General features: G+C 47.4%; 1 protein-coding gene across 1 annotated transcript in view; it reads right to left on the bottom strand.

Moving 5' to 3' along the window:
* Positions 1 to 25,228, bottom strand: part of Mei1 (meiotic double-stranded break formation protein 1) — a 59,555-nt gene that overhangs the window by 21,890 nt on the left and 12,437 nt on the right. Inside the window, exons 7-19 of the mRNA XM_042264537.2 lie at positions 24,353 to 24,483; positions 23,102 to 23,216; positions 21,964 to 22,080; positions 19,800 to 19,899; positions 19,558 to 19,692; positions 15,498 to 15,612; positions 14,250 to 14,341; positions 13,025 to 13,166; positions 10,797 to 10,908; positions 8,168 to 8,228; positions 5,915 to 6,012; positions 2,887 to 3,055; positions 2,432 to 2,579 (exon numbers count right to left, since the gene is read on the bottom strand). Of these exons, the coding sequence (XP_042120471.2) occupies positions 2,432 to 2,579; positions 2,887 to 3,055; positions 5,915 to 6,012; positions 8,168 to 8,228; positions 10,797 to 10,908; positions 13,025 to 13,166; positions 14,250 to 14,341; positions 15,498 to 15,612; positions 19,558 to 19,692; positions 19,800 to 19,899; positions 21,964 to 22,080; positions 23,102 to 23,216; positions 24,353 to 24,483 (1,535 nt within the window). The remainder of the gene's footprint in view (positions 1 to 2,431; positions 2,580 to 2,886; positions 3,056 to 5,914; positions 6,013 to 8,167; positions 8,229 to 10,796; positions 10,909 to 13,024; positions 13,167 to 14,249; positions 14,342 to 15,497; positions 15,613 to 19,557; positions 19,693 to 19,799; positions 19,900 to 21,963; positions 22,081 to 23,101; positions 23,217 to 24,352; positions 24,484 to 25,228) is intronic.

The following is a 25,228-nucleotide window of genomic DNA, read 5'->3' as shown; positions in this document are numbered from 1 at the left end:
TGGGGGGCGGGGCAATGGTGTTTCTACCTGTGACCTCAGCACCCAGGCAGTGTGAGCAAGAGGACAAGAGTTCAAGGCCATCCTTGGCTACACAAACAAGTTGAGTGAACTGAGTCCCAAGCCAGTCTGAACTAAGTGAGGCCAGGTCTCAAAACAACAAAAACTAAACAAATAAAGAATGATAAACTCAGGCCAGTGAGATGGCTCAGCAGGTGAATTTGATCCCCGGAACACACATATGGATAGAAGGAGAGAACTAACACCACAAAGTAGTCCCCGGACCTCCACACACGTGCTTCGGCATGTGTGCTCGCATGTAACACAGACATCGTGCACACATATACACTCACACAATGGTAATCAAGTTTTGTTGTTGTTGTTTTGAGACAGAGTTTCCCTGTGTACCCTTGGCTGTTCTGGATCTCACTCTAGACCAGGCTGGCCTTGAACTCACAGAGATCCACCTGCCTCTGTCTCCAGAGTGCTGGGATTAAAGGCATGCACCATCGTCGCCCAGCTAATAATCAAATTTTTAATCTACAAACAAGAAGAATGATAGAATAAGAATATTATTGTGTGGAAATCTCTAAGGAAGTAATGAGTGTAGACAACACTCACTGGAGGCTGCTGATAACCCACAAACACAAACAGTGGGACCCTGTGTGCTACACCGAACACAGCCACGTTCTTTATGCTTCTATTCCAATGAAACTTAGTCTGTTTGCATCACATTTGGACCAATAGCAATAGAAAAGAAGCAACGTTAACTGCTAGGCTGAGCATGGTGTCGCACTCCTTTAGTCCCAGAGCTCAGGAGACGGGGCAGTCAGATCTCTTAAACGTCAAGAGCAGCCTGATTCGCAAAGTGAGTGCTAAGCTAGCCAAGGGTACGTAGTAAGACCCTGTCTCAAAAAACAAAAACTTAATTGTTACCGTAGACGGTTGATATATCACTTGCCTAGCATATGCAGCACGCTGGGTTCAATACCCAGCACTGAAAAAAATAAACAAGTAAACAAAGCAATAAAGATAATCTATGGTAGCTGGGCAGTGGTAGCACACGCCTTTAATCCCAGCACTTGGGAGGCAGAGGCAGGCGGATCTCTGAGTTTGAGGCCAGCCTGGTCTACAGGTGGAGTTTCAGGACAGCCAGGGCTGTTACACAGAGAAACACTGTCTCAAAAAACAAAAACAATATATATATTCTTAGGTAACAACTGAGAAGTTCACAGTCAAGAAATTGAAGTGGGGCTGGAGAGCTGACTTAGCTCTTAAGAGCACTTCCTGCTGCTCCAGAGGACCCAGGTTCTGTTCCCAGCACCCATGTCAGATGGCTCACAAACATCTCTAATTTCTCCAGCTCCAGGGAATCTCACATCCTCTTGCGGCCTCCACAGGTAACCACATACGTGTGCTATACATTCACTTCGATACACACACACACAACCATAAAAATAAGATGTTTTTAAAAGACATAGAAGCAAAATTCAGTTATGAGTCAGACACTGTTCTCGATTCTAGGACTTATAAAACAGCTAGAGAAAACTTGGACAATACAACTATAAGCATCATTAAAGTAGGGGAGAAGTTAAAAAAAAAATCCAATAGCCAGGTGTGGTAGAGCATTTAATTCTAGCTACTTGGAAGACTGAATCAGGTTTGAGACCAGCCTGTGCAATTTAGTGAAATCTTGTCTCAAAATAAAAAAAGGGAGGGGGGGAGTCTGGGAATATAGCTGAGTAATTGAACATAGCATGTGGAAGGCCTTGGGTTCAATCTCCAGAACCTCCTCCTATACACACACACACACACACACATACACACACACACACACACACACTCACACATACACACACTCACACACACACACACTCACACACACATACACACACACACTCACACACACACACACACACACACACACACACACAAAGATCCACAACCAGTCCAACTAACAACGATCACCCAGTTTCATGAACTTTCGTCACAACTCTCTCATGGCACAGAGGTGGCACCAAGGGCAGGCCTGTGTGCCCAAGAGGAAGTTATTTTCACTTGTTCTTTTTTTGCAGGCAGAGGGTGGTGGTGGTGTGTGTTTGTTCGAGGCAGGTCACCAGTCACCCAGGTGGGCCTCTACTGTCTCCACCACATGTTACAGGTGTGATCCCATGTACCTTCATGTCTGTCCCCATTCTCTTACCTATAAAACAGAAGTAACCATCTCCCCCCCTCCGCTCGGGGGGTGGGGGCTGTTGAGAGAACTAGCTGAGTTTTAGGCTCACTGTGCTCTGCGCTGTCCTCCTCTCTTTTCCCACGGCACTTCACCTCGGCCTCTCTCTGTCACCCCTGTCTGCACCCATCATCACGTTCCCCCAGAGGACGTCAGTGCAGAGAGGCGCAGAAGGAGAGCCCCAGGCGCTCTGGCCCGTACCTCACCCAGGGCACTGTCCTTGTCCTGGCACATTGCCAGCAGATAGACGGAGGCTTTGCAGACCACTGGCGGAGGGCACTCGCCCTGGTCCTGCATGGACAAAAGGAAGCTCTGCACGGCCACAGATAACTCTGCCTCGGGGACAAACCTGTTGACCGAGAAGAGCCTGAGTGAGAAGGGCAGAGCGGCCAGGCCAGTGGAGCCCCATCCTCCCTCAACTCAGTGTCCTTCCCCAGCATGCCCACAGCCTGAGGCTGCCATGCACACACAGTGTGTTGTGTAGACTTCCAGAGCATGTCACACATGTGCAATACACAATGCACTCAAACGCGTGTGCACAGATGAACATGCATACATACGTACATACATACATACATACATGCATTCATTACACGGAGCTGGGCTACAGACGAAAGCCCCAGGACTCACGCCAGCCGTCGGCCCTGAGAACTGACCTGTCCTCATGGATGTGAGCCAGGTAGAAGAGGAGCAGGAGGCAGTATTGTCTCTGGCGTGCGGCGACCTCCACATACTGGCGACCTGACAGGAAGGCAAGGCTTTCTGGGGTCCGGCTGCTGATCTGGGGCAACCCATGCTGCAGGAACTCAGACACTGCAGAGAGTTCTGGGAGGGAGCGGGCAGGGGAAGGCCACAAAGAGAACACAGGAAAGCAGGTAATGAGGCCTGAGAACCATTGCATGTGGAGGCTACACAGGGCACCGAGGGTAGTACCGAGGGACTCAGAGGTTCCTTTCCCCTTATGCAGCATTCATTCACTCACTCACTCACTCACTCACTCACTCACTCACTCACTCACTCACTCACTCAGTCATTCCTCTGATGTCTGTTCACTGAGTGGCCACTCTCGATCAGACTGTGAAACCTCTCGGAGCCTCCCGAAGGGAACAATTGATGAGACAAACAATTGCAGACAAATGGTCAGTGCCATGTTCCAGTGTGGAAAGAGTAAATCAGGCCACCTATGGTGGAGAAGGCAACCTTAAGGGGCAGAAAATCATAGAGGAGAAGCAGAAAACAGGCAGGCAAGAGAGAGAGAGAGAAATGTCCAAGGGACAGGAAGCAAGCTGTTTGGAGACCCAGAGCCATAGGTGGGCACATTTCTGTTCAGTGTGAACATGTGTGGGGCATCAGGGACTATAGGATCAGGTGACTGCAAAAGACGTCATATGCTGCTTAAAGAACCCGAACACTAGCCGGCCTGGCACATTAGTACTTTGGCAGGGTGGGGTGGTACATGCAGTTCCTGTTATACACTGGCGATGCATCAGGATGGCACTCACGTGGCTGAAGTAGAAGGGAAGACAGCCTGGGCTACATAGTGAGAGCCTCTCTCAAAAAAAAAAAAAAAATTCAAGGGCTGGAGAGATGGCTCAGAGGTTAAGAGCACTGGCTGCTCTTGCAGAGGTCCTGAGTTCAATTCTCAGCACCCACATGGTGGCTCACAACCACCTAATGACATCTGGTGCCCTCTTCTGGCATGCAGGCATATATGCAGATAGAATACTGTATATATAATAAATAAATAAATCTTTAAAAATATCAAAACAAAACAAAACTGCAAAAGCCATTTGTATGTTCTCCTGGGAGCAGAGATCCTAGTTTTCTTATGGAACCTGTTTTACAAAGAAGGGTAGCAGAGGAATAGAAAATGAAAGGATCTCAGAGCTCCTGGCAAGTTACCGCATCACCCTTACTTTCCACATTTCACCAAAGGCCAGCGACCTCTCCCCCCACTGTCTGACGCCGCTCCACAGACTGCGAGGACCACGGCTGAAGAGCAGAGGAAGTGAGATGCTAAAACCTCCCGTGTAGCTACTTCAGCAGTGAGTGGAGACAGGTTGGAGCATGCGCAACCAGAAGCAGGTATCCAAGCTGATGGCCAGCTGAGAGACCACATCCTGCTAAGGCCAAGTCCTAAACACACAGAGGGGATCCCCCAAACAACAGGGTAGCACAGCGAATCAGGTGTTCTAATTCCAATTCACCTCCCTTTCCGCCAACCTGCTCCATAACAAGATGAGTGTCCTGGAGCCTCACACATCCGCCTGCCTGCCTGCCCTCTCCTGTGACACTGTGACACTGTGGGGGTAAGTCAAATGCTCGCTGGCATTCTGAGATCAAGTGCCCAGTGCCCAAGAGAATGGGTGGAAGGGGTTTTCTTGACAAAGGAGGGGGTGTAAGGGACCAGCCACGATGATGTGGTGGCCAACACAGTCTCTGTCACCCCAGCAGAGGCACTGTGGTCTTCTCTCTGCAAGCTACACCTGAGCTGCAGACTGCTGGGAAGCATGCAGCCAAGACTGGCCAGGGTAATGAAAGAATCAGGACCCAGGTCATGCTGGAAGGAGTGAAATGTTTGCCTGGACTCCCGTCTGTCTCGGCAGTGTGTGAGAAAGGGAACGGACGGGGGAGACAGGGAGCAGAGGATGACACAGAATCTTCATCGTGATAAAAGGAAGAAATACACTCAACACCAAGCCTAACCCACAAAGACGGGATAATATGAGTGAGTACATAAAACATTGATCGCCTTATGTTATACCAAATGAGAAGTCCAGATTAGGGGAAATTCACAGGAAATAACACTGTAATCATTGTTTGGCCTACCTGTGCCTCTCTGGGCATAGGGGAGAATTCCGTGAATACTCAAGAAAAGAGAAGACTTCTAACATGAGGCCTACCTACACCCACTGCTCTTCCCGCCTGGGTCCTGCACGGCTCTCCTTTGGTCCCCTGTCTGGCACAGTCTCCTCTCTTCTGTCTTCTCCCATCCCTTGGCCCACTTTTTTTTTTTTGGTTTTTCGAGACAGGGTTTCTCTGTGTAGCTTTGCGCCTTTCCTGGAACTCGCTTTGGAGACCAAGCTGGCCTCGAACTCACAGAGATCCACCTGCCTCTGCCTCCCGAGTGCTGGGATTAAAGGCGTGCGCCACCACCGCCCGGCATCCCTTGGCCCACTTTTATTTCTTTCACAGTGCTATCCATCCCTGACATTGCATCTAGTGTATAATGTCTGCCTTTCTCACTGGAAGAGAACAGGGCTTCGTCTCCCTGGCTCTTTCAGCAGCACCTGGAATACAGGCTGGCACTCCATGCATGCACAAGAACTACTTCATGAATGAATGAACAGAGAAATGGAACAGATGATTCGAGAGACAGTGAGTCCTGAGCTGGATGTAGACCAGCAAAGTGTTGATGATGTAGAGACACTTGGGAGAGAGGATTTAGACCAGATAAGCTTCACGGTCTTTCTCAATTGTCTGGAGTCTAACATCCCAGGAACCTTGGGTCCCGCCAGTTTCTCTACTGTTATCCCCTCTCCTTAGAAATCGATCTAGAATTCCATCAGGGCAGCTTCCAGCAAAGAGGTCTCATTGTATTGGCTCATTATCCAGCCAATCAGCAAGACTTCCAGACTGAAAACTGTCATGGGATTCAGGAGTGGTCAGATCACTTCATCTCACCTTCTTGGGAGGGCGGTTTTGTCTTCTCGGGAGCTGAGAGGAGACTGAGGCACAGGTAGTAGAGGAAACTGGAACACACCTGATTTAGGGATGAGTGACTTAAAGGGAGAAGGGAGAAGGAAAGAGACAGCATTACTACTTTAGCCCCAACACCGTTAACCCCGACATGTGCTAAGACATCACTGCCTTGTACCAGAGCCCAGTGAAAGCCTAACCATGGCCACAGCAGAGGAGACCCTACGGTGGCTATGAGAAGTGAGTAGTTGGGGAGAGAAACTGGAGATGGCTCAGTGGTTAAGGGCATTTGCTGATCTTGCAAAGGACCCAGGTTCGGTTCCCAGCACCCATGACGGACAGCACATAACGACTAGTTCTAAGGGTCCCAATGCCCTCTTTTGCCTCCCCAGGCACAGCATTCATACAGACAAGTAGGTACCCACATACACATAAAATAAAAACAAGAAATATTTTAAAGTAAATATGGAACCAGCTGCCACATTTGCAATAGGCACCTGGCTCATATGGAATCACTGAGAGCTTCCTCAAAAAATAAATTAAGGAAGGCTACCTGTTGTAGAATATTATTTTAAGACGTGTTACATTTGTTTATGCTGTGGAACATTTGTTTAATGATGCAATGAGCCAGGAGGTGATGGTGCACGCCTTTAATCCCAGCACTTGGGAGTTAGAGGCAGGCGGATCTCTGTGAGTTCCAGGCCAGCCTGGGCTACAGAGTGAGTTCCAGGGAAAAAGAAAGAAAGAAAGAAGGAAGGGGAGGGAGGAAGGAAAGAGGAAGGAAGGAAGGAAGGAAGGAAGGAAGGAAGGAAGGAAGGAAGGAAGGAAGGAAGGAAGGAAAATGGAGAAGTTCAGAAGCAAAAGGTAGATAGGATAATTTTAAGAAAAGCTGGCAAGAAACAAGCCAAGCTAAGGCCAGGCATTTATAAGTAATAATAAGCCTCCGTGTGTGATTTATTTGGAAGCTGAGTGGTGGGCCCCCAGAGAGCTAAGAGCCAAAAAGTAAAGAAAACAACCAACAAGAGCTACCCAAACCTACAAATGAGAGAAAGAAAGGGCTAAGGAGTAGTACAAATGTAAGGAGCTGCCAGACATGGTAGTACATAATTCCAGCACTCCAAGGTGGAGGCAGGAGGATAGCCACAAAATCCAGCCTGGGGTAGACCATTTGCAAAAAGAAGAAAGGAGAAGAAAGAGGAAAAGAAGAAGGAGGAAGAGGAGGAGGGGAAGGAAGAGGATGAGAAAGAAGATGGACAGGAAGAAGAGGAAGAGGAAGAAAAAGACGACGACACTGAATTGCAGTTTTGACTTTGAACCCAGACTGATTCCTGAATACTCTCTTGAATGTGGGTGTTCTATTCAACGCTATGGAAGCAGAGCCACATGTGACACTGTGGTCACTTCTAAGCTCTGGACAGTGGCAAATCCCAGATGGGAAGGCACAGAGGGGTGCTCTAGAAAACTAGCAAGACACCGAAACAGTGACATCCACCATGAACAAAGATTGATCCTTTGAAATTGCTGGGCTGGCAACAACTACAAGTTGAGAAATATTGTATCCTTTCACCTCTGAGGGCCTCGGTTTCTCCATTTAAATGAGATTACACAAATGATCTCCAAGAGCCTGTGATATTTAGCTTTCACTGTTAAGCTGACACCACCTAGACTCTCCTAGAAGAGTCTCAGGGAGAGGTTATCTACATTGGGCATATCCTCGAAGATTGTGTTAACTGGTGTAGGAAGACTGAGCCCACTGTGGGTGGTACCATTCCTAGGCAGGGGGTCCTGAACCGTGTGACAATAAAGAATGCAAACAGCGTAAGCAACCAAGCGAGTGAGCATGGACGCATTCATTCGTCTCTTCCCTTGACTGTGGGTGCGATGTGACTAGCTGTTTGAAGGACCTGCCGCCTTCGCTTCCCCACTCTGAGCTGAAACATGCCCTTTCCTCCCCTACGTTGCCTTATCAGGGTGTCTTACGCAGCGGCAGAAACGAAACTGGGGCAGGGCCCTTCCAGCTTTGATGTGACAGCTGCCCACTTACACACGGCCTTTCCGTAGCAGATGAAACTCAGCTTACAAAAGGACCTCCAGCTCATGTGTCAGTTGCTAGGCAACACTGACACTGTTTCCAACACACCAGGGTCCCATGACTAACACCAACCAGACACTTGCACTTGTCCCGTCAAAAAATTTTCTGGCCCCTTGCTGTTCAGTTCTGCCAGGGACCATACATACCTCTGGCCACTGCAGAACCTGGCCTTCAGCTCCAGGGTCAGTCGTATGAATGACGAGTCAGCTTGGGAGAAGTGGGAAGAAGGCAGAGCTGTTCAAACCAGGTTTGTCACAGAAACTTCCAGGTGTTGGTGTCAGAGTACTGGTTTTGTAGTCATGGGGTCTGGCTCACCAGGATCTAGTAGTAGTAACTTCTGAAACTCTGCTTTGAATATCTTTACCCCATAGGTTGGGAATAAGTACATCTTTTTGTTGGTTTGTTTGTTTTTTTGAAACAGGATCTCACTGTGAAGACCTGGCTGTCCGGGAACTTGCTCTGTAAACCAGGCTGGTCTTCAACTCAGAGACCCACCTGCCTCTGCCTCCCAACAGTGTGCTCCGCCCCAGGCACCACCACCTCCACCACCTGGTGGGAATAAGTACACCTAACAAATGCTTCCCTCACCTCCTTCCTCTCTCAATTATGCTCTCCTGTCCCCTGGTACTTTCTAAAGGCACCAGGAAGGACATGGCTGCTTCTACCCTTCATCCCATCTTTGGAGAAAACACTCTAGTTTCAGACTCAGACAGAACAGTGGTCGTCGCTGCCTATCCCCATCTCTATGTGGCCTCTGTGAAGGAGACTGGATCACACACCACAGACCTGACAACAGCTTCTGTCTTAGCTAATGCCCCTGGCCCAGGCCATTCCACCACAAGACTGGGCTTTCACTCCGAGCACCCACATCAAATGGCTCACAAGTGCCTGTAGCTTCAGCTCCAGGGAGTCCATGCCCTCTTCTGGCTCCATCTGCAACTATGAGCATATACCCTAAATACACACACACACACACACACACACACACACACACACACACACACGCCTCAAAAACAATCTTTCAAAAAGAAAGAAAGCTCTAAATACACATTCACCGGATTTGAAAGCAAACTTTCCACTCACAGTGTAACCTTGGGCAAGTTACTTCATCTCCCTGATACTCAGTCTATTCCTCACTTCAATGAGGATTGTGTAATTCCAACGAGTTTTCAATCAATCAATATACGTAAAGCATCTCAAACAGTGTCTCACGTGGTAAGAACCTAAATTATTAAATTTATTAAGGATGGAGAAGGCTAAAAAAAAAAAAAAAAAAAAAAAAAAAAGCCCAGAAGCCACATGGCCAGTAACATGGCTCAGGGAATAAAGGCATCTGCTACCAAGACTGATGACCTGAGTTGGATCCTCAGGACCCACACAGAAAAGTAGAGATGATTTATGCAAGTTGTCCCTTGATGTGCGCATGTACACACACACACACACACACACACACACACACTCTAGATGGATGGATGGATGGATGGATGGATGGATGGATGGATGGATGGATGGATGGATGAACGAATGATAAAAATAGGAAGAAATCTCGGCACACCAACAAACAGTAGCTTCTACACAGAGTGAGACTGCACCCGTACAAGACACTTGGAGGTATGTTAAGACCTTTTTCAGTTTTCACAATGACTAATACCCTAGCATCCGGTACTCAGAAATCAGAGATCCTGGGGCTGGAGAGACAACGCAGCAGTAAAGAGCACATACCATTCTTGCAGAGAATCTAAGTTCAGTTCTCAACATCCCTGTCAGGTGACCCCTAACTCCAGCCAGCTTCAGGAGATCCAGCACCCTCTTCTGGCTTCTGCAAACACCTGCACTCACATGCATAAAACCTCACCCACCCGTATCAGCACAACCACACATATCCATGAAAGTCATTGAATTTTTTATGATTTTTATGATCTTTAAAATAGTTTTGCCGGGCAGTGGTGATGCATACATTTAACCCCACACTCAGGGAGGCAGAAGCAGGTGGATCTCTGAGTTCAACACCAGCCTGGTCTACAAAGTGAGTTCCAGGACAGCCAGGGCTACACAGAGAAACCTTGTCTCAAAAAAACAAAAATAAATAAAATTAATTCATTAATTAAATTTAATTAAGTATTTTTATTATTTTTTTTATAAATTTTCATTACATGTAACTTAAAAATAAATCTTGACCAAAAAGAAAAGAAGCCAGAGCCCCTACACATCATTTGCAGTCTCAGGGGATATGGTATATGAAAGGAATGGGGGAGCCAGGAGTGGCGGCACACGCCTTTAATCCCAGCACTCGGGAGGCAGAGGCAGGTGGAGCTCTGAGTTCAAGGCCAGCCTGGTCTACAGAGCGAATTCTAGGACAGCCAGAGCTATATAGTGAGATCCTGTCTCAAAAAGAAAGAGAGAGGGAGGGAGGGAGGGAGGGAGGGAGGGAGGGAGGGAGGGAGGGAGGGAGGGAGGGAGGGAGGAAGGAAGGAAGGAAGGAAGGAAGGAAGGAAGGAAGGAAGGAAGGAAGGAAGGAAGGAAGGAAGGAAAGGATTGTGCTGCGAACCTCCTGGACTTCTAGACAACACTGAAAACATCAGTAAGTTGGGAAACTGACTTCAGTGGCTTTGATTGCCCCATGATTCTCCCACCACTCAACACTCGACAGAGACAAGGATGTACAGTTTAACAGACATGCAAATGTCCGCTTTAGCTCATGCTTTCTCGAGCACTCTCAACAGCTGCTGACGGGGCTCACCTCCCTACAGCCACCCATAATGACCTGCCACCTACCAAGCTTCCTGGAGAACTTCACCTTCATGTGGGGAACGATGACAAAGAGGCTGTGCAGAATGGAGAGGAAAACCTCCATCAGGCTGGGGTGCGTGGCCTCCTCTGAGTACCTCTGAAAGAAGCAGAAGGGAGAATACAACAGGCCCGAGTCTCCGGAGAAGACATCTTCAGAAACTGGCATCAAATCTACCCAGTTCAGATAACCGCTTTCCTTTGATCAACACAGGAAAATCCAGGGATTCTGAAGTCACAAACCTACACCTAAGGACTGACCCTGCCAGCAGATGGTACCAGACACCTCACCTCCCTGGCCTCTGCTCTACCCGCTCCCCACAAATAAAAACAGGAACACCTGCCTCCTAGGAACAGAGAGTTATAATGTACAAAGGCGCTTTCTAGGCCATAATGTAGGGTGACACGTTTCTCTCACTACAGTTACAATTTCAATAGTAATATAGAAGTCAACGGCCTTCACTCCCTGTACCCCCCCCTCCCAGACAGGGTTTCTCTGTGTAGCCCTGGCTGTCCAGGAACGCACTCTGCAGACCAGACTGGCCTCGAACTCACAGAGATCCACCTGCCTCTGCCACCTGGCTTTTTGAGTTTTTAAAATTCATGTGATCCTAGGACAGTCATGAGAGAGGCTGATATAGTACCTCAGGATTAAGGTTAAAGGAATCTGTCTACTATCAAGGCCAAGCGCAATTCAGGGCCACCTCTTTATGTCCTTAGACAGTCACGTTCTCCTCTTTGAGTTTCAGTTCCTATGTGTGAAGAGCTGGGACCTTTAAGACATTATTCTTGGACATGCCAGTCCTTTAGTTTTAAAACAAAACATTTAAATACATATATATTATTATAAAAGTAGTAGTTGAGGGTAGTGGCACGTGCCTTTAATCCCAACACTAGGAAGCAAAGGCAAGTAGCTCTCTAGTTAGAGGCCAGCCTGGTCTACATAGCAATTCCAGGCCAGCCAGAACTACACAGTAAGACTGTCTCAAAAACATAAAACCAGGGCTGAGGTGATGGCTCAGAGGTTAGGAGCACCGACTGCTCTTCTAGAGGTCCTGAGTTCAATTCCCAGCACCCACATGGTGGCTCACAACCATCTGTAATGAGAGCCGGCACACTCTTCTGTATATGTAATAAATAAATAAATCTTTAAAAAATCTTTAAAAAATCTTTAAAAAAAACATAAAACCAAATAATAATAATAATAATAAGTATGCACTTATTAAAGAAAAATCTACAAAAATAAAGGCAAGTAGAAAGCAGGAATAACATAATAACTATAATCCACCTTGACTAACAAGGGAATCTTGACAGGCTCACAGGATGCTCAAACCCTCAGAAAATGAGGACTCTCAGTGACTCCAGAGCCAACCACTCTGCAACCGGCCCCCCATCATCTTTTTTAACCTCTGAGCCATCTCTCCAGACCACCCCACCCCCATCATCTTAATCCTAGGTCAACTATAAACAAAGCTCTGTGGGACCAGGTCTCATTTCGGACTCGTATCTCTGATTTGTGGAACACGCACGTCCGTAAGGACGTCAGTAATGAAGCAAGGATCATATATATTCACTGTTGCTAACTACTCAGGAGGGAAGAAAACGAGAAAATCTATAAAGATGAAATTACATGCTCTTTCTCAGCACTGTAATGCACTTGCTTGCTTGCTTTCTTTCTTTCTTTTTTTTTTTTTTTTTTTTTTTTTTTTTGAGTCAGGGTCTCTCAACATAGCTCTAGCTGTCCTGGAATTCACTATATAGACTGGGATGGCCTCAAAATCACAGAGTTCCGCTTGCCTCTGCCTCCTGAGTGCTGGAATTAAATGTGTGTACCACCAGGCCTGGCACATGCTTTCTAACAGCAGAAGAGCATCAGTCAACAATTAAGGAGTATAGCTTAGTAGCAGACACTGGCCAGCATGTGTAAGGTCTGAGGCAGGAGAGATATCAGGGAAAAGTCTAATACCCTTCTTCCATGGCCACAGGAATTACACAGTGCCTGTAAGACAAGCACCACATTACAAACATCACCTGCATATTATTTTTGTTGTTGCTCATTTCAATGTTTTCTTCCGATGAATCTATTAGTTTTATAACGAAATGCACTGTCTTTTTATACCCAGAGTAAAGGTGGCTGCAAAGAATACCATGGCTAGGGGCCCGAGGGCTAGCTGACTAGTCCCCCAGGTCCACGCTGCCTGCGGAGAAGCGCCTACCATCATCATAGGAATACACTGGGAGTCACAGGCTCTGAGAAGAAATTCTGAGAAGGCCTCCAAGGTATCTTCCTTCTCTGCACCGGGAGCTGTGAAGGGATTCTCCTGGGCGCAAGGCTCACCTTGGAATTCCACAGCCAACCTGAGAAACCAGTATGTATGCTTATTAACACCCATGCACCATAAGAGGAAGTACCCTCTTAGACTGAGCTCAGAATTCGGGGAAAGTATTCCCACCCTCAGTGGGGGCAATTTTAAGTCTTCAAGAGGAGAAGTTCAGAGCTTTAATTAGCCCTCCAAGTCTCTGCTGCCCCATCACATATGGCTCCCTGTGTTTACCCCCAAGCATCTCATGCGATCTGCTGATACACATCTCTTTGCCTTTTCCAACGCTCCTCTCCCTGCCTATAACACTTTTCTTAGATTCTACACAACTTAGAGAATTCACGTACATACTCAAATGTGTCCCTTCCCTCAGAGACTGTCAGCTCCCTGTTGGCAGGAGTCATTCCGACTTATCTTTCTATCCCCAGGTCTGGCACACAGATGTGACAAACATCTGTTTATGTGAAGTGTGCTCAGAGAAGGGTGACAGTGTTAGGCTAGTTTCAGGGAGGAACAAAAGTGAATAAGGCATAACTTCATGAGGGCTGCAGAGGTGGCTCAAGTGGTTAAGAGCACTGGCTGCTCTTCCAGAGGACCCGGGTTCAATTCCCAGCACCCACATGGTGACTGACAACCTTCTGTAACTCCAGTTCCAGGGGGGGATCTGTTTCTCTCTCTCTCAGGACAGGGTTTCTCTGTGTAGCCCTGGCTGTCCTCGAACTCAGAGATCTACCTGCCTCTGCCTCCCAAATGCTAGGCTTAAAGGCGAGCATCACCACCACCCGGCTCTCTCTTAGCTACCATGGACAATGCATGGACATGGTACACATACATACATTCAAGCAAAACACCCACACACATAAAATAAAAATAAATAAAGCTTAAAAGGTGTTTTTAAGATAAACTCATGGAACAGTAGCAGAAGCATCACCAGGATGCTCTTGAGAAATCTAGAGCCGTCCAGCCTCTAGCTACCCATCCTGAAACTTCCTCCACATACCCCAAGCCCAGGCAAAGTCCTTTCACAGTTCTGGAGAGCCACAGAGGCCAAGTGCTGCATTGTCCTTTGCCTAAGCAGCCAGCCCCTCCTCTCCAGCCTCAGGCTGCAGAGGACCCTTACCTGCAGGCATTCCTAAACCCCTCCAGAGTGCTCAGGAGGAATTTCCCCTTTCGAAGAGTGGCCTTCTCTGAGTTTCTACTGCCAGCATGGCCCTGGGGTGAGGAGGGGAGGGGAGCTCATGAGTCACACACCCACTCCATGTGCCAGCCTAGGTCTGGATGCCACAGACCTCTCCCTCCCTCACTGCAGCCCGCCCTTTGCATATACCTAACTTTCCAAGGATCTTTGTATCCTCACAAATCTGAGTAGCTCATTTAAAAATAGCTGAGGGATAACATTAACCCCATGTGCCTAAGCACCTCAAGAATGGCTCTTGGTCATATATATATATATATATATATATATATATATATATATATATATATATATACATACACACACAGCTGGTGAACAATAGCCTAAGTAGCTGTAATGTCCACATTGTTGCTCAATAACACAAGAAAATCCTCATTCCAGCAGGTCTGAGAACTATAATCCTGAAAAACGTAACACTAATAATGAGAGTATCTTTCCTGATATAGAAGTCTGTGAACCATTAAAAGCCAGTAATTACAACATAGTTCACATCAGTCAGATTCTTTCTAAGATCCTAAAGCATCCGGTATTTAGTAATGTTGTGAGAATCTTTACCATGCCTACAACGTAGGGCTAGGAATGTGGCTTAGTGTGAAGTACTTGTCTCTTACTCATGAAGCCCTGGGTTTGATTCCCAGCAGCACAACAATAAACAAACAAGTAAACAAAAACAAAACAAGAAAAATGATGTAATTAACAACACTCGGATAGTAGTTAAATTGTTTTGAGACATTATGTAGCCGAGGCTAGCTTCAAACTCTTCAATCCTCCTACCTCAGCCTCTTGAATATAAGAATGATAGGTATGAGCCTTGCTTGCTAAGGTACTTCGAAATTTTGGTCTTTAGAGAAAAGTGTTTAACCCCTGCGGCTTCAGTTTCCTCATCACCAATCAAAGTGGAGATAGTTACCCTTAAGCCCATAAACTGGCGCAGGAGATAAGATGATGTACAAATAGCTTTTCTTAAAAGGAGATAGGCTCAGTGGTAAAGTGCTTGCCTGGCATACACAAGGCCCTAGGTTCAATCCCCAGTATTACAACATAAAAGGATCTAATAAATTAAGATCGGTATGGTGATGCATGCTTACAGTCTCATGGCAGAGAAAAAAGACAGACAGACCAACGGACATTAGAGCAGGGGCTCCAGAAGACACATGGTGGCAGTTCCCTCACCAGGGGCCTCCTGTTCAGCGGGGTCTGGGAAAACTCCATACATCGGCTCAGCATGGCTTCAAGCAAGGCCCGGAGTGCTCCGTATTGCACAGGCAGAGAGCTCTGATGGTCCTTCCTACAACCACGGAGACAAGCATAAGCTCAAAGAGGTGAGGTCGCCCTAAAATCCACGCCCCCAGGGTTTGGGGCAGTGGGATGCCCAGAGAAGACACACAGCTTCTGCACATGCTTCCCTCTGCACCCACCAGTTTCCTCTGTGGAAGGAAGAGAATAGCGGAGAACATCACAGAATGACTCTGGGGACCATGATAGGCAAATCAATGAAGGGGGTAAGAGGGAAGGCCAGGGAACACAAAGGGACACACCTTTTGACACATTTCTTTTCCTTCTTTCTTTCTTTCTTTCTTTCTTTCTTTCTTTCTTTCTTTCTTTCTTTCTTTCTTTCTTTCTTTCTTTCTTTCTTTTTTCTTTTTTTTTTTTTAGCTGTTAGCAGAAGGAAGGGGCCACCCTGCAGTGTGGGTCTTCCTACCTACATCAATCGAGGCCGTCAGGACAGTTCTTGGGTGAGGTTTCCTATTTAGGTGATTCTAATTTCTGGCAAGTTGACATTAGACCAACCACCATATTTAGGATATTATGAGAATTTGTAATTCAATTGTGTAGAGTTGTTTTTTGTTTGTTTTGGTGTAGGTTTTGGTTTTGGTTTTTTTGAGACAGGGTTTCTCCATGTAGCCCAGGCTGTCCTGGAACTCATTTTGTAGACCAGGCTGGCCTCAGACTCAGAACTCGGCCTGCCTCTGCCTCCCGAGTGCTGGGATTAAAGGAGTGTGCCACCAGCGCTGGGCTCAACTGCATAGTTCTTGAGTGTGAACTTTGTAGACAACAATGTCTTGTCCTAATGTTAGAAGATTGGACTGACCTGCAAATCTAAAACATCTTAGGAAGAATCTTGCCTTATCTCAGCTTGTTGGTGGTTGCCAGCAATCTTTGGCATTCCTTGGCATTGCTCTAATTTCTACCCATCTTCACAATGGCATCTTTCCCCACCTCTTATCCATGTCACCTTGTGTCTAAATCACCCCCTTTTAAAGTTGGATTGATTTTTATATAGGAATGTTTTGGTTGCATGTATTTATGTGCACAACATGTGGGGCCTGGTAACCTTGGGTGCCAGGAGAGGACATCAGGTCCCCTGGAACTGTGGTTACAGACAGGTGTGAACTGCCAGGTGGGTGCAGGGAATTGAACCCGGGTCCTCTGCAAGAGCAGCCAGTGCTCTTAACCACTGAGCCACCTTTCCAGCCCCAGTCCTCCACTCCAACCTTTTTGAAACAGGGTCTCACTCTTAGTTTGGACTGATGCAGAATTCACTATGTAGCCCAAGCTAACCCAAAACTCTCAGAAATTCTCTTGTCTCAGACTCCCAAGTACTGAGATTACAGGCATTGCACCACCAGGTCCGGATGGGTTTTGTTTGTTTGTTTGTTTTGTTATGTTTTGCTTTTTTGAGAGGGTGTCTCAAGTAGACTTCAAACTCTATGTAGCCTAAGATGGTCTTGAACTCCTGATCTTCCTAGCTCCACCACGCAAGCGCTAGGATTACAGGTAAACGGCACCACTGCACATTATAATATAGACAGTAGTCACTGAATTTGCTACCCCTGCTATGTATGTTTATCTTAACTTGACAATATCCACAAAGCTCTATGTCTTAAGACATACTCACAGACATGACATTGGGAAGACTATAAAACTCAGTATAGTACGCTGGGCGCTGGTGGCACATGCCTTTAATCCCAGCACTCGGGAGGCAGAGGCAGGTGGAGTTCTGTGAAGTCAGCCTGGTCTACAGAGGGAGTTCCAGGACAGGCTCCAAACCTACACAGAGAAACCCTGTCTCAAAGGAAAAATAAAAAATTAAAAATTAAAAATTAAAAAAAAAACTCAGTATATTAACTAGGGAACACTCTATGATCTCTCTTTCTTGGGTTCTTTTCCAACACTGAGTGATCTATTTGGCCTTCTAGTAAGTTCTCAGTCAACTGCACATAGTTTAGGCTTGGCTTCTCCATTTCTGGAAACTCTTTTGTTTTCTTGTTTGGTTTTTGTTTTGTTTTTCAAGGCAGGGTTTCCCTGTACAGCTCTGGCTGTTCTGGAACTCACTCTATAGACCAGGCTGACTTTGAACTCAGAGATCGACCTGCCTCTGCCTCCCAAATGCTGGGATTAAAGGTGTGCACCACCACCGCCTGACCTTTGTTTTTGTTTTTTGAGACAGGGTCTTAGTATGTTGCACAGACCATTTATTTGAAAATTATTGATTGCGGTGTGTGATACACGAGTGAGGCGGTGTGTCAGAGGAGTGTGGAGGTCAGAGAACAGCTTTCAGGAGTGAGTTCTCTCCTTCCAACATGGTTTTCCGGGGACTGAACTCGGGCCATCAGGCTTCTGCAGCAAGTGCTTTGATCCACGGAGCCATCTTGCTAGCCCATGCAGATGGGTTTTCACTAACCTCAAGTAACCTTCCTGCCTCAGCCTCCAAGTGGCTGGGATTACAGGGGTGCACCACCATGTAAATCTTGGACCTCTAACTTTTTCCCTACAGTGATCACCAAGGCCCGGGCCCATTATATTTGTTGGTTGCTGTTTGTTTGTTTGGGGGTTTTTTTGGCCCCCTCACTTTTTTCATTCTCCCTTCTAGCTGTGTTTCCCAGAGCTTCCGAACCCTTCCAGCTCAGAGGGACCACTTCAGTCGACATTCTGGGGGACAGAGTCAATCCCTCAGCATCATGCAAATATTAAAATATTAAGGACTCACTCACCTCCCTCCCCAACTCTCTCGGAAATTCGGACCAAACAGCGTTTCTGGTGCTGCTCATTTCTTGTAGCCTGCTAACAGCGCTAACGGCTGCACACACACACACACACACACACACACACACACACACACACACACACACACACACGCTGTGCTTCCAACCCTATCCTTCCACAGCCCGCATTCCCTCATCCCTCCTAGCACAGCTCAAATACCACCACCTGCGTGAAAGCCGCTTCCTGCCTCCCAGAAGCACAGACCTCCCGTGGGAGACGTCTGCCTCTGCACAGGGGCCTAACTGCTGTCACTTTCCCTCGGTCTACGCCTCTGGCACCCTGTGGGTTTACTCATCTCATCCACCCTGGGATTCATGCTCCAGATTTAGAGATTCAAATCCAAGGAACCACAAAAGGAAAGAGAGACAGGCTCAAGTTATTGTAATGTAAATGTTATTTTTTTTTGTTTCAATTTTTAGAACCACCCTGGAGTCAAATCACAAAGATTTAAATATAAGGAAGCTACTATAAATATTAACAACCTTTACAATGTAAAAATAAAGTTACAGCTAACTGACCTTGAAAAGGAGAGGGGGGCTTGGTGGGCGATGTGGGGCTGAGAGGATGCGAAGCAACAAATGTTGCTTCACAAACCACAGTTGGCTGATGGAGGTGGGACATGCTTGAATAATCCCAGTACCCAGAAGGCTGAGGCAGGATGCTAAGAAATTCAAGGTCATCATCTGCTACACAGCAACTCTGAGGCCAGCCTGGACTACATCAGACCTTTCCCCAGAAAGAACCAAACAGAAGCCGGGCATGGTGGCAAAAGCCTTTCATCCTAGCACTCAGGAGGCAGAGGCAAAACGATCTCTGTGAGTTCAAAGCTAGCCTGGTCTACATTGTGAGTTCCAAGACAGCTAGGGCTGTATAGAAAAACCCCGTCTCAAGTTTTTAAAAAAGGAGGAGGAAGGGAAGGAGGAAGGAACTGAAGAAATCAGGTGTGGGGCTCATGCCTAATCCTAACACTTAAAAAGCAGAGATAGAAAAATTATTGTTTGAAGTCAACCTGGAGTACAGAGTGAATTTTAGGCCAGCCTGGGCTACAGTAGGAGACTCAGTCTCGACAAAACAACAGTAACAACAAATAATAGTGAGGACAGTGATACAAGAAAGCCTCCCTAGAAACTCCCTGGCCTCCACGGCCCCTCAGGCATGTTCGGTTCAGCCTGCCTCAGCCTCTCACCTCAGAAAAGCTGAAATGGCCCTGAGAGCTTCCGCGGCCACATCTAACACGGGGCTGCTCACCGCCTCCTGGAGGGCACGGCTGGCGTCTCTGCACAAGGCTGAACTTGTGAACAGCCTGATCTCTTCTGGCTGCCTAGGAAATGGTAGATGAGAAACGAGGGAATGAATCATCCCCGGGCCCACCAGGAATAAATGTCTCCCCTCTCCTTTTCCAGTTCCACCCCCCACGTCTCTGCTTACCGAGTCAGAATTTCGGCAAAGAGCAGCAGACCCTGCTTATGCAGCTCTGTGTTGGTCATCTGCAGGCTTCCCTGGAGGCTCCTCACCACTGCCTCGATCCCTACCTCGGGAAAACAGACCACAGACAAGGGGTCGGTGCTCTGTGGTTCCTCCATTAACCACCCGGGAGGGGTGATATACTCTAAACAGAACCTACAAGCTATAGGACCCTCATGAAAAGACCCTGACAAGGTTGAACGGATGCCATAAGACGGGGACTATCATACAGTGATAGAATGCTTGCCTCGTGCTAAAGGCCTGGGCTCAAGCACCAGCATGGGGGGTGGGGGGGGTGGAGACCCAAGGACATGCCCTCATCTATTTACTTCTGTTTCCTCTACATCCACACAGACTCAAGCATGTGAGGGATTTACTGACCCCTACTGATTAAGTCACATCTTTCCCACTTGGCACACTCCCTTCCTCCTCGAAGATTAGGTCCAGCCTCTGCTCCTCCAGAAAGCCCTCCATCTCCATCCAGGAAGAGCTGTGAACTGTGTCCCCCAGGAGCCCCTTTTGCTGTTTAGGAGACTCTGAATTAACTTGTATTAAAATTGCCTATTCACACCTCTCTTCCTTTCTTGGGAGCAAGAGACCATGTTATATGTATTTCTAAACTTCCTGGTCCCAGTCTGGTACCCAACATAGATGAGAAACAGCACCCAAAAATTGGACGGGCAGTGGTGGTGCACGCCTTTAATCCCAGCATTAAGAAGGTTGAGGCAGGCAGATCTCTGAGTTTCGAGGCCAGCCTGGTCTACAGAGAGAGTTCCAGGACAGCCAAGGCTACACAGAAAAACTCTGTCAAAAAAAAAAAAAAGAAAAGAAAAAAGAAAAGAAAAAGAAAAAGAAAATGTCCCAACAGGCTTGTGTCCGGGCAATCTGGATGGAGGTATTTTCTCAGTTGAGTCCCCTCTTTCCAAATGCCAGTTTGTGTCAAGTTGACAAAAAAATCTAACCAGGAAGAGTGGTTGCAACCTGTCCATGGATCTTCTGGAAGAGAGCACACGCTGCTAACTACTGAGCATCTCTCCAGCCACCAAATCTCTTTTCTCCCAGCTCCACCAAAGGCCCCTTCTCTCCCTCCCAGGCCAGCCCCACTGTGTCCTGCTCAAACTGGACTCTCTGAGCAGAGGAGACAGGGAGGGTGAAGTCAATGGGCAGAGTGATTGGAGGGCCCTATTTAACCAACAGGTCAGCAATGTAGCTGCCCAGTCTAGTTAAGTGACAGCCTGAGTTCCAGTGCTAGGCAGGCACTGTCCCACTGGGCGAGCATGGCTGGCCTTGACTCCCAAAGCCGAAAGGAGACATCTCACCAGCCCCTCCTCTCCAGATGGAGGCACTGGGGCTCAGAGAAAAGGGCCAGCACAAAGTCACACACACTCAGCAGACAGGACACTGGTCACCTCTCAAGTAGGGACTTCTCCATAGCACTTGGGACAGATAGCATGGGTCATGTCAGTCCAGTCAGCCCTGCCAGAGCCCATTAGAGCCACATTCCCAAGCAAGGTCTTCTGCAGGCCAGAGCCATAGTGACCAGCCTACCAAGAGAAATTCAGAGGGAAAGAAAAGAGAGAGAGAGAGAGAAGAGAAGAGAAGAGAAGAGAAGAGAAGAGAAGAGAAGAGAAGAGAAGAGAAGAGAAGAGAAGAGAAGAGAAGAGAAGAGAAGAGAAGAGAAGAGGAAGAGAAGGAAACCAAGCATGTGAGAGAGATTTTTGTGTGACAGTGTCTCACTCTGTAGCCCAGGAGTTTTTGAACTCCTGATCTTCCTGCTTCTTCCTCCCAAATTCTGGGATTAAAGGTGTGAGCCACCACCACCTGGTCTCTATGGCTAACTAGTGGCTTAGCTCTACACTCTGATCTCCCGACAAGGTTTATTTGTTAGAGCACACACAAAATATCACCGCAGTGCTTGATGTGCAGCTAGAATTTACTTAGCGGCTAAGAAGACTGGCCTTCCCTTGACGAAGAGTCTCAACAGGACCGCCTAGATATCAGTGTTTGCATATGGAATGAGTCTGAGCTCCACCCCCTAAAGTGAATGCCAGCCCCTCCACCGACTCTGCAGCCAGCACCCAATTTAAACTGCTGGCCATGAACCCGGCGCAGGGCCCACACTACCAACCATACACGGTGTGGCACTTGGAAAAGAAGAGTGGTTCTTCTGCCAGGAGGATCAAGCAGTTGTAGCTGGACCACACAAGCACTTCGCTGGAGGATGAAAGATGCTCGAAGAGGAACTCTGGCCAAGGAGTGAGAAGACAATAAATGACAGCTGGAGGTCACAGTCCTTTAAATGACATGGGAACTTTGAACTCTATCCCTTCTTTCTCCTTGTGTCTGCCCACACACCCGTCTGCATCAGAAACTGCCAATTCGCAGATAAACCTTCAAAGTGTTCTCAGGGTCACGAAGGCATTTCTTTTTTTTTTTTTAACAGATGGGTAAACTGAGGACCAGAAAAAGCCACAGGAACAGTGAAGGCCATTTCTGTTCGGCAGACTGGAACTTCAGGTTTTCAAACTCTTAGGAAGGGCAGATGGGCACCAGCACAATTTAAAAGAGGGAGCTTTGAGAATCAGTCTCCACTACACATCACATCTCTGCCAATGACTATTCTTGTTGATCTGTAATATCATTTCCCTTCCCTGAAACTTAATTCTCCTCAGTTATCATTTACAACCCTTCAAAGTTGAGTGCGTTCCACATCTTCCTGCTTCCTCTAAAAAGGCGTATCTACTCACACTGGCCTGGTGAGTACCGTGTAACTGTCTCCATGTATATATGTAAGTTTGTATCTTTTCTAGGAAAAAAATCAGTTTCCTAAACCATAAAATAGTGATGGGCTGGAGTGCAGCTTGGTGACACGTGGTGACAGAGTGCCTGCTTAGCGTGTGCAAGGCCCTGGTTTGAAACCCTGAACCACAAAAAGTAAAATAGCCAGGACAGGCACCAAAATATTTGACATCGGCAATAATCGCAAGGCTTATTTCCTGGCCCCTCAAAGCTCCCAGACGGACATTTGCCCTTCTTGTCCCGGGTCTTTCTGTCACACTGAAGGTCAAATGAATGACAATCAGTAAGAAACTGCTCAAGTCCCTCAGAGACGAGGAAGGCTGCTTCACAGACAACTGATCTCAGCCCTGCCCCGGTCCCTCCAGGGTGAGGCATCCGAGATCTTCTGACAGAGCTGCTGCTGCGACCTCACGGCTCTAGTCACAATTCTCGAGGCCCCAGAGAGGACGGTGAGAGCTTTCCCATACCTGGGATGTCAGCATGAATGAAGGCAACAGCATGCTTCGCAGGGGAGTGGACCAGCACCGCAGTTATACAGTGGGAGCTAGCCACCTGCAGGATCTCGTCTCTGGAGAGCAGAAACTGGAAAAAGAGTGAAAAGTGTCCCAGTCACATCAACAAGACCAGGGGCCCCAACCTACGGGGCTCAGGCAGAAGCCCGAATCATCAGGGCTCCCCTGTCATAGTACCCGGCAACAGAGGCACAATTACAGATTGTGGAAATGAGTCTCTGACTAACACAGTGAAAAACAGAATGAAGAACTGGAACCCCACCAGTGACAATTCTCAAAGGAACACCAACTCAGAAACAGGGATTCATTAGCAAAAGCTCCTCCTCTCTGGCTTGGGCATTTGCTGCAGTCACGTGACGCAAGGAGAGAAGATTCCGCCACTCTGGTCTCCGCTTTTCTGAGTGTGTCAAAAAGAGTTAGTGTAACTAGCCTAAGGCTATTGCTCTTGGGGAGACGTGTCTGCCAAACTGAACTCGGGATTTTTGGAGGGTCCCTGCTCGTGCCAGAACCAATGAGAGTAACCTCGACTAAACTATATGAACATGAATCTGCTGAGGAGCCGCTGTCCTTCTGGGAGCCCAGAAACTTAGGCTAGGGGAGGCAGAGAGCACCTTCGTGACCACCCTGCTTCAGGCAAAACTCTAGAACATAAAGACCCCCCTCAGTAGGCAACATTTCCCAGCTGTTTTCACAATGAACGGCTGGAGGAGCTATAGCACCCCGGAAGAGGACTCTAGAAACCTCTGTCCAGTTTCCCTTGGACCTCCCCACATGTGCCTTTTCCCTTTTCAATTTTGTTTGCAGCCTTTCTGTGTAACAAGTTATTGCCATCTAACTAAACACTCAGTCCAGTCTGATGAGTCCTCTCAGCAGACCGTCAAACTCCGGGCCACACAGACGAGAAGAGGCAAAGCCAAGGTAGGAATTCAGGTCAGACAATTGTAAATTTAGAGGTCTTCTCACAACTAAAGTGTCTCATCAAAACCTGGCTGTTTTGAGGGAAGCTGTTTTTGATTTTGCTTTGTTCTTTAAGGGTTTGGTTTTTTTTATTGTTGTTGTTGTTGTTTTTTGTTTTGTTACTGCTGTCGTTGTTGTTTTGAGAGAAGATCTCATGTGGCCCGGATGATCTTGCATTCCTGACCCTCCTGCCTCACATGCTAAGCCACATGATGTATGGCTGAGCTACGATCCCTGGCCCACCACTACCTTTTTGAGCACCAGAGGCAGAGAGGTCTCTCTTGATGGCCGCTCAGCGCTCTCAGCATTCCCGGCCAGCACAGACTTGTTCATGATCACGGACACGAGGAGATCGTACTTCAACAACTGCCTTAGCAAACCTAGGAGGCAGAGGGGCTGGGTGAGGTCAGAAGGGCACCAGAGTCCTCCCAAGAGGGCCCCTCAGACATCCTGAGAGACTTCTCTGTAGACATGAAGTATGGTTAGAATCCTTAGGCATCAGTTTGCTTTCTACAACCCAGCTTTCTCCCACAAGCACCCATGAAGAATCTACTAACTATAAGGCCTATGAGTCTAGGAATTCGATTGTGTCCTGGTCTGGGTTCCTGTTGCTGTGATAAACTCTGAACAAAAGGAACTTGCGGAAGAAAGGGTTTATTTGTCTTAGACTTCTACGTCAGAGTCCACTGTTGAGGAAAGTCAGGGTAGGAACTCAAGCAGGACCACAGTTAGGAGCCACGTAGGATGCTGCTTCCTAGGCTTGCTTTGCAGGCTTTTCTCAGCTTGCTTTCTCCTACGGCCCAGGTCCACCTACTCAGAGGAGGCACCGCCCACAGTGGCCATCTATAACTCCAGTTCAAGGGGATCTGATTCCCTCTTCTGGCCTCTGCAGGCACTTCATGCATGTGGTACCTGGACATGCAGAGAAGCAAACACCCATACACATAGAATAAAAATAAATACATCTAAAAAAAAACTTTAAAAAAGAACATAACTGCATACCTGTTTAGGGAGAAAGCTCCAGAGAAGAGATAGGATTTAAAATGTATTATTAAGTAAGATTTACCTCTTCTTTACCTAGGCCGCTCTGGGAACAACCAGGATCTCAACTCAATGCCCCTCTTG

The sequence above is a fragment of the Peromyscus maniculatus genome, chromosome 20 (genome assembly GCF_049852395.1).
Source record: "Peromyscus maniculatus bairdii isolate BWxNUB_F1_BW_parent chromosome 20, HU_Pman_BW_mat_3.1, whole genome shotgun sequence".
In the NCBI taxonomy this organism is placed as follows: Eukaryota; Metazoa; Chordata; class Mammalia; order Rodentia; family Cricetidae; genus Peromyscus; species Peromyscus maniculatus.
The sequence above is the reverse complement of the archived record's forward strand: the minus strand, read 5'-3'. Positions and strand labels throughout refer to the sequence as shown.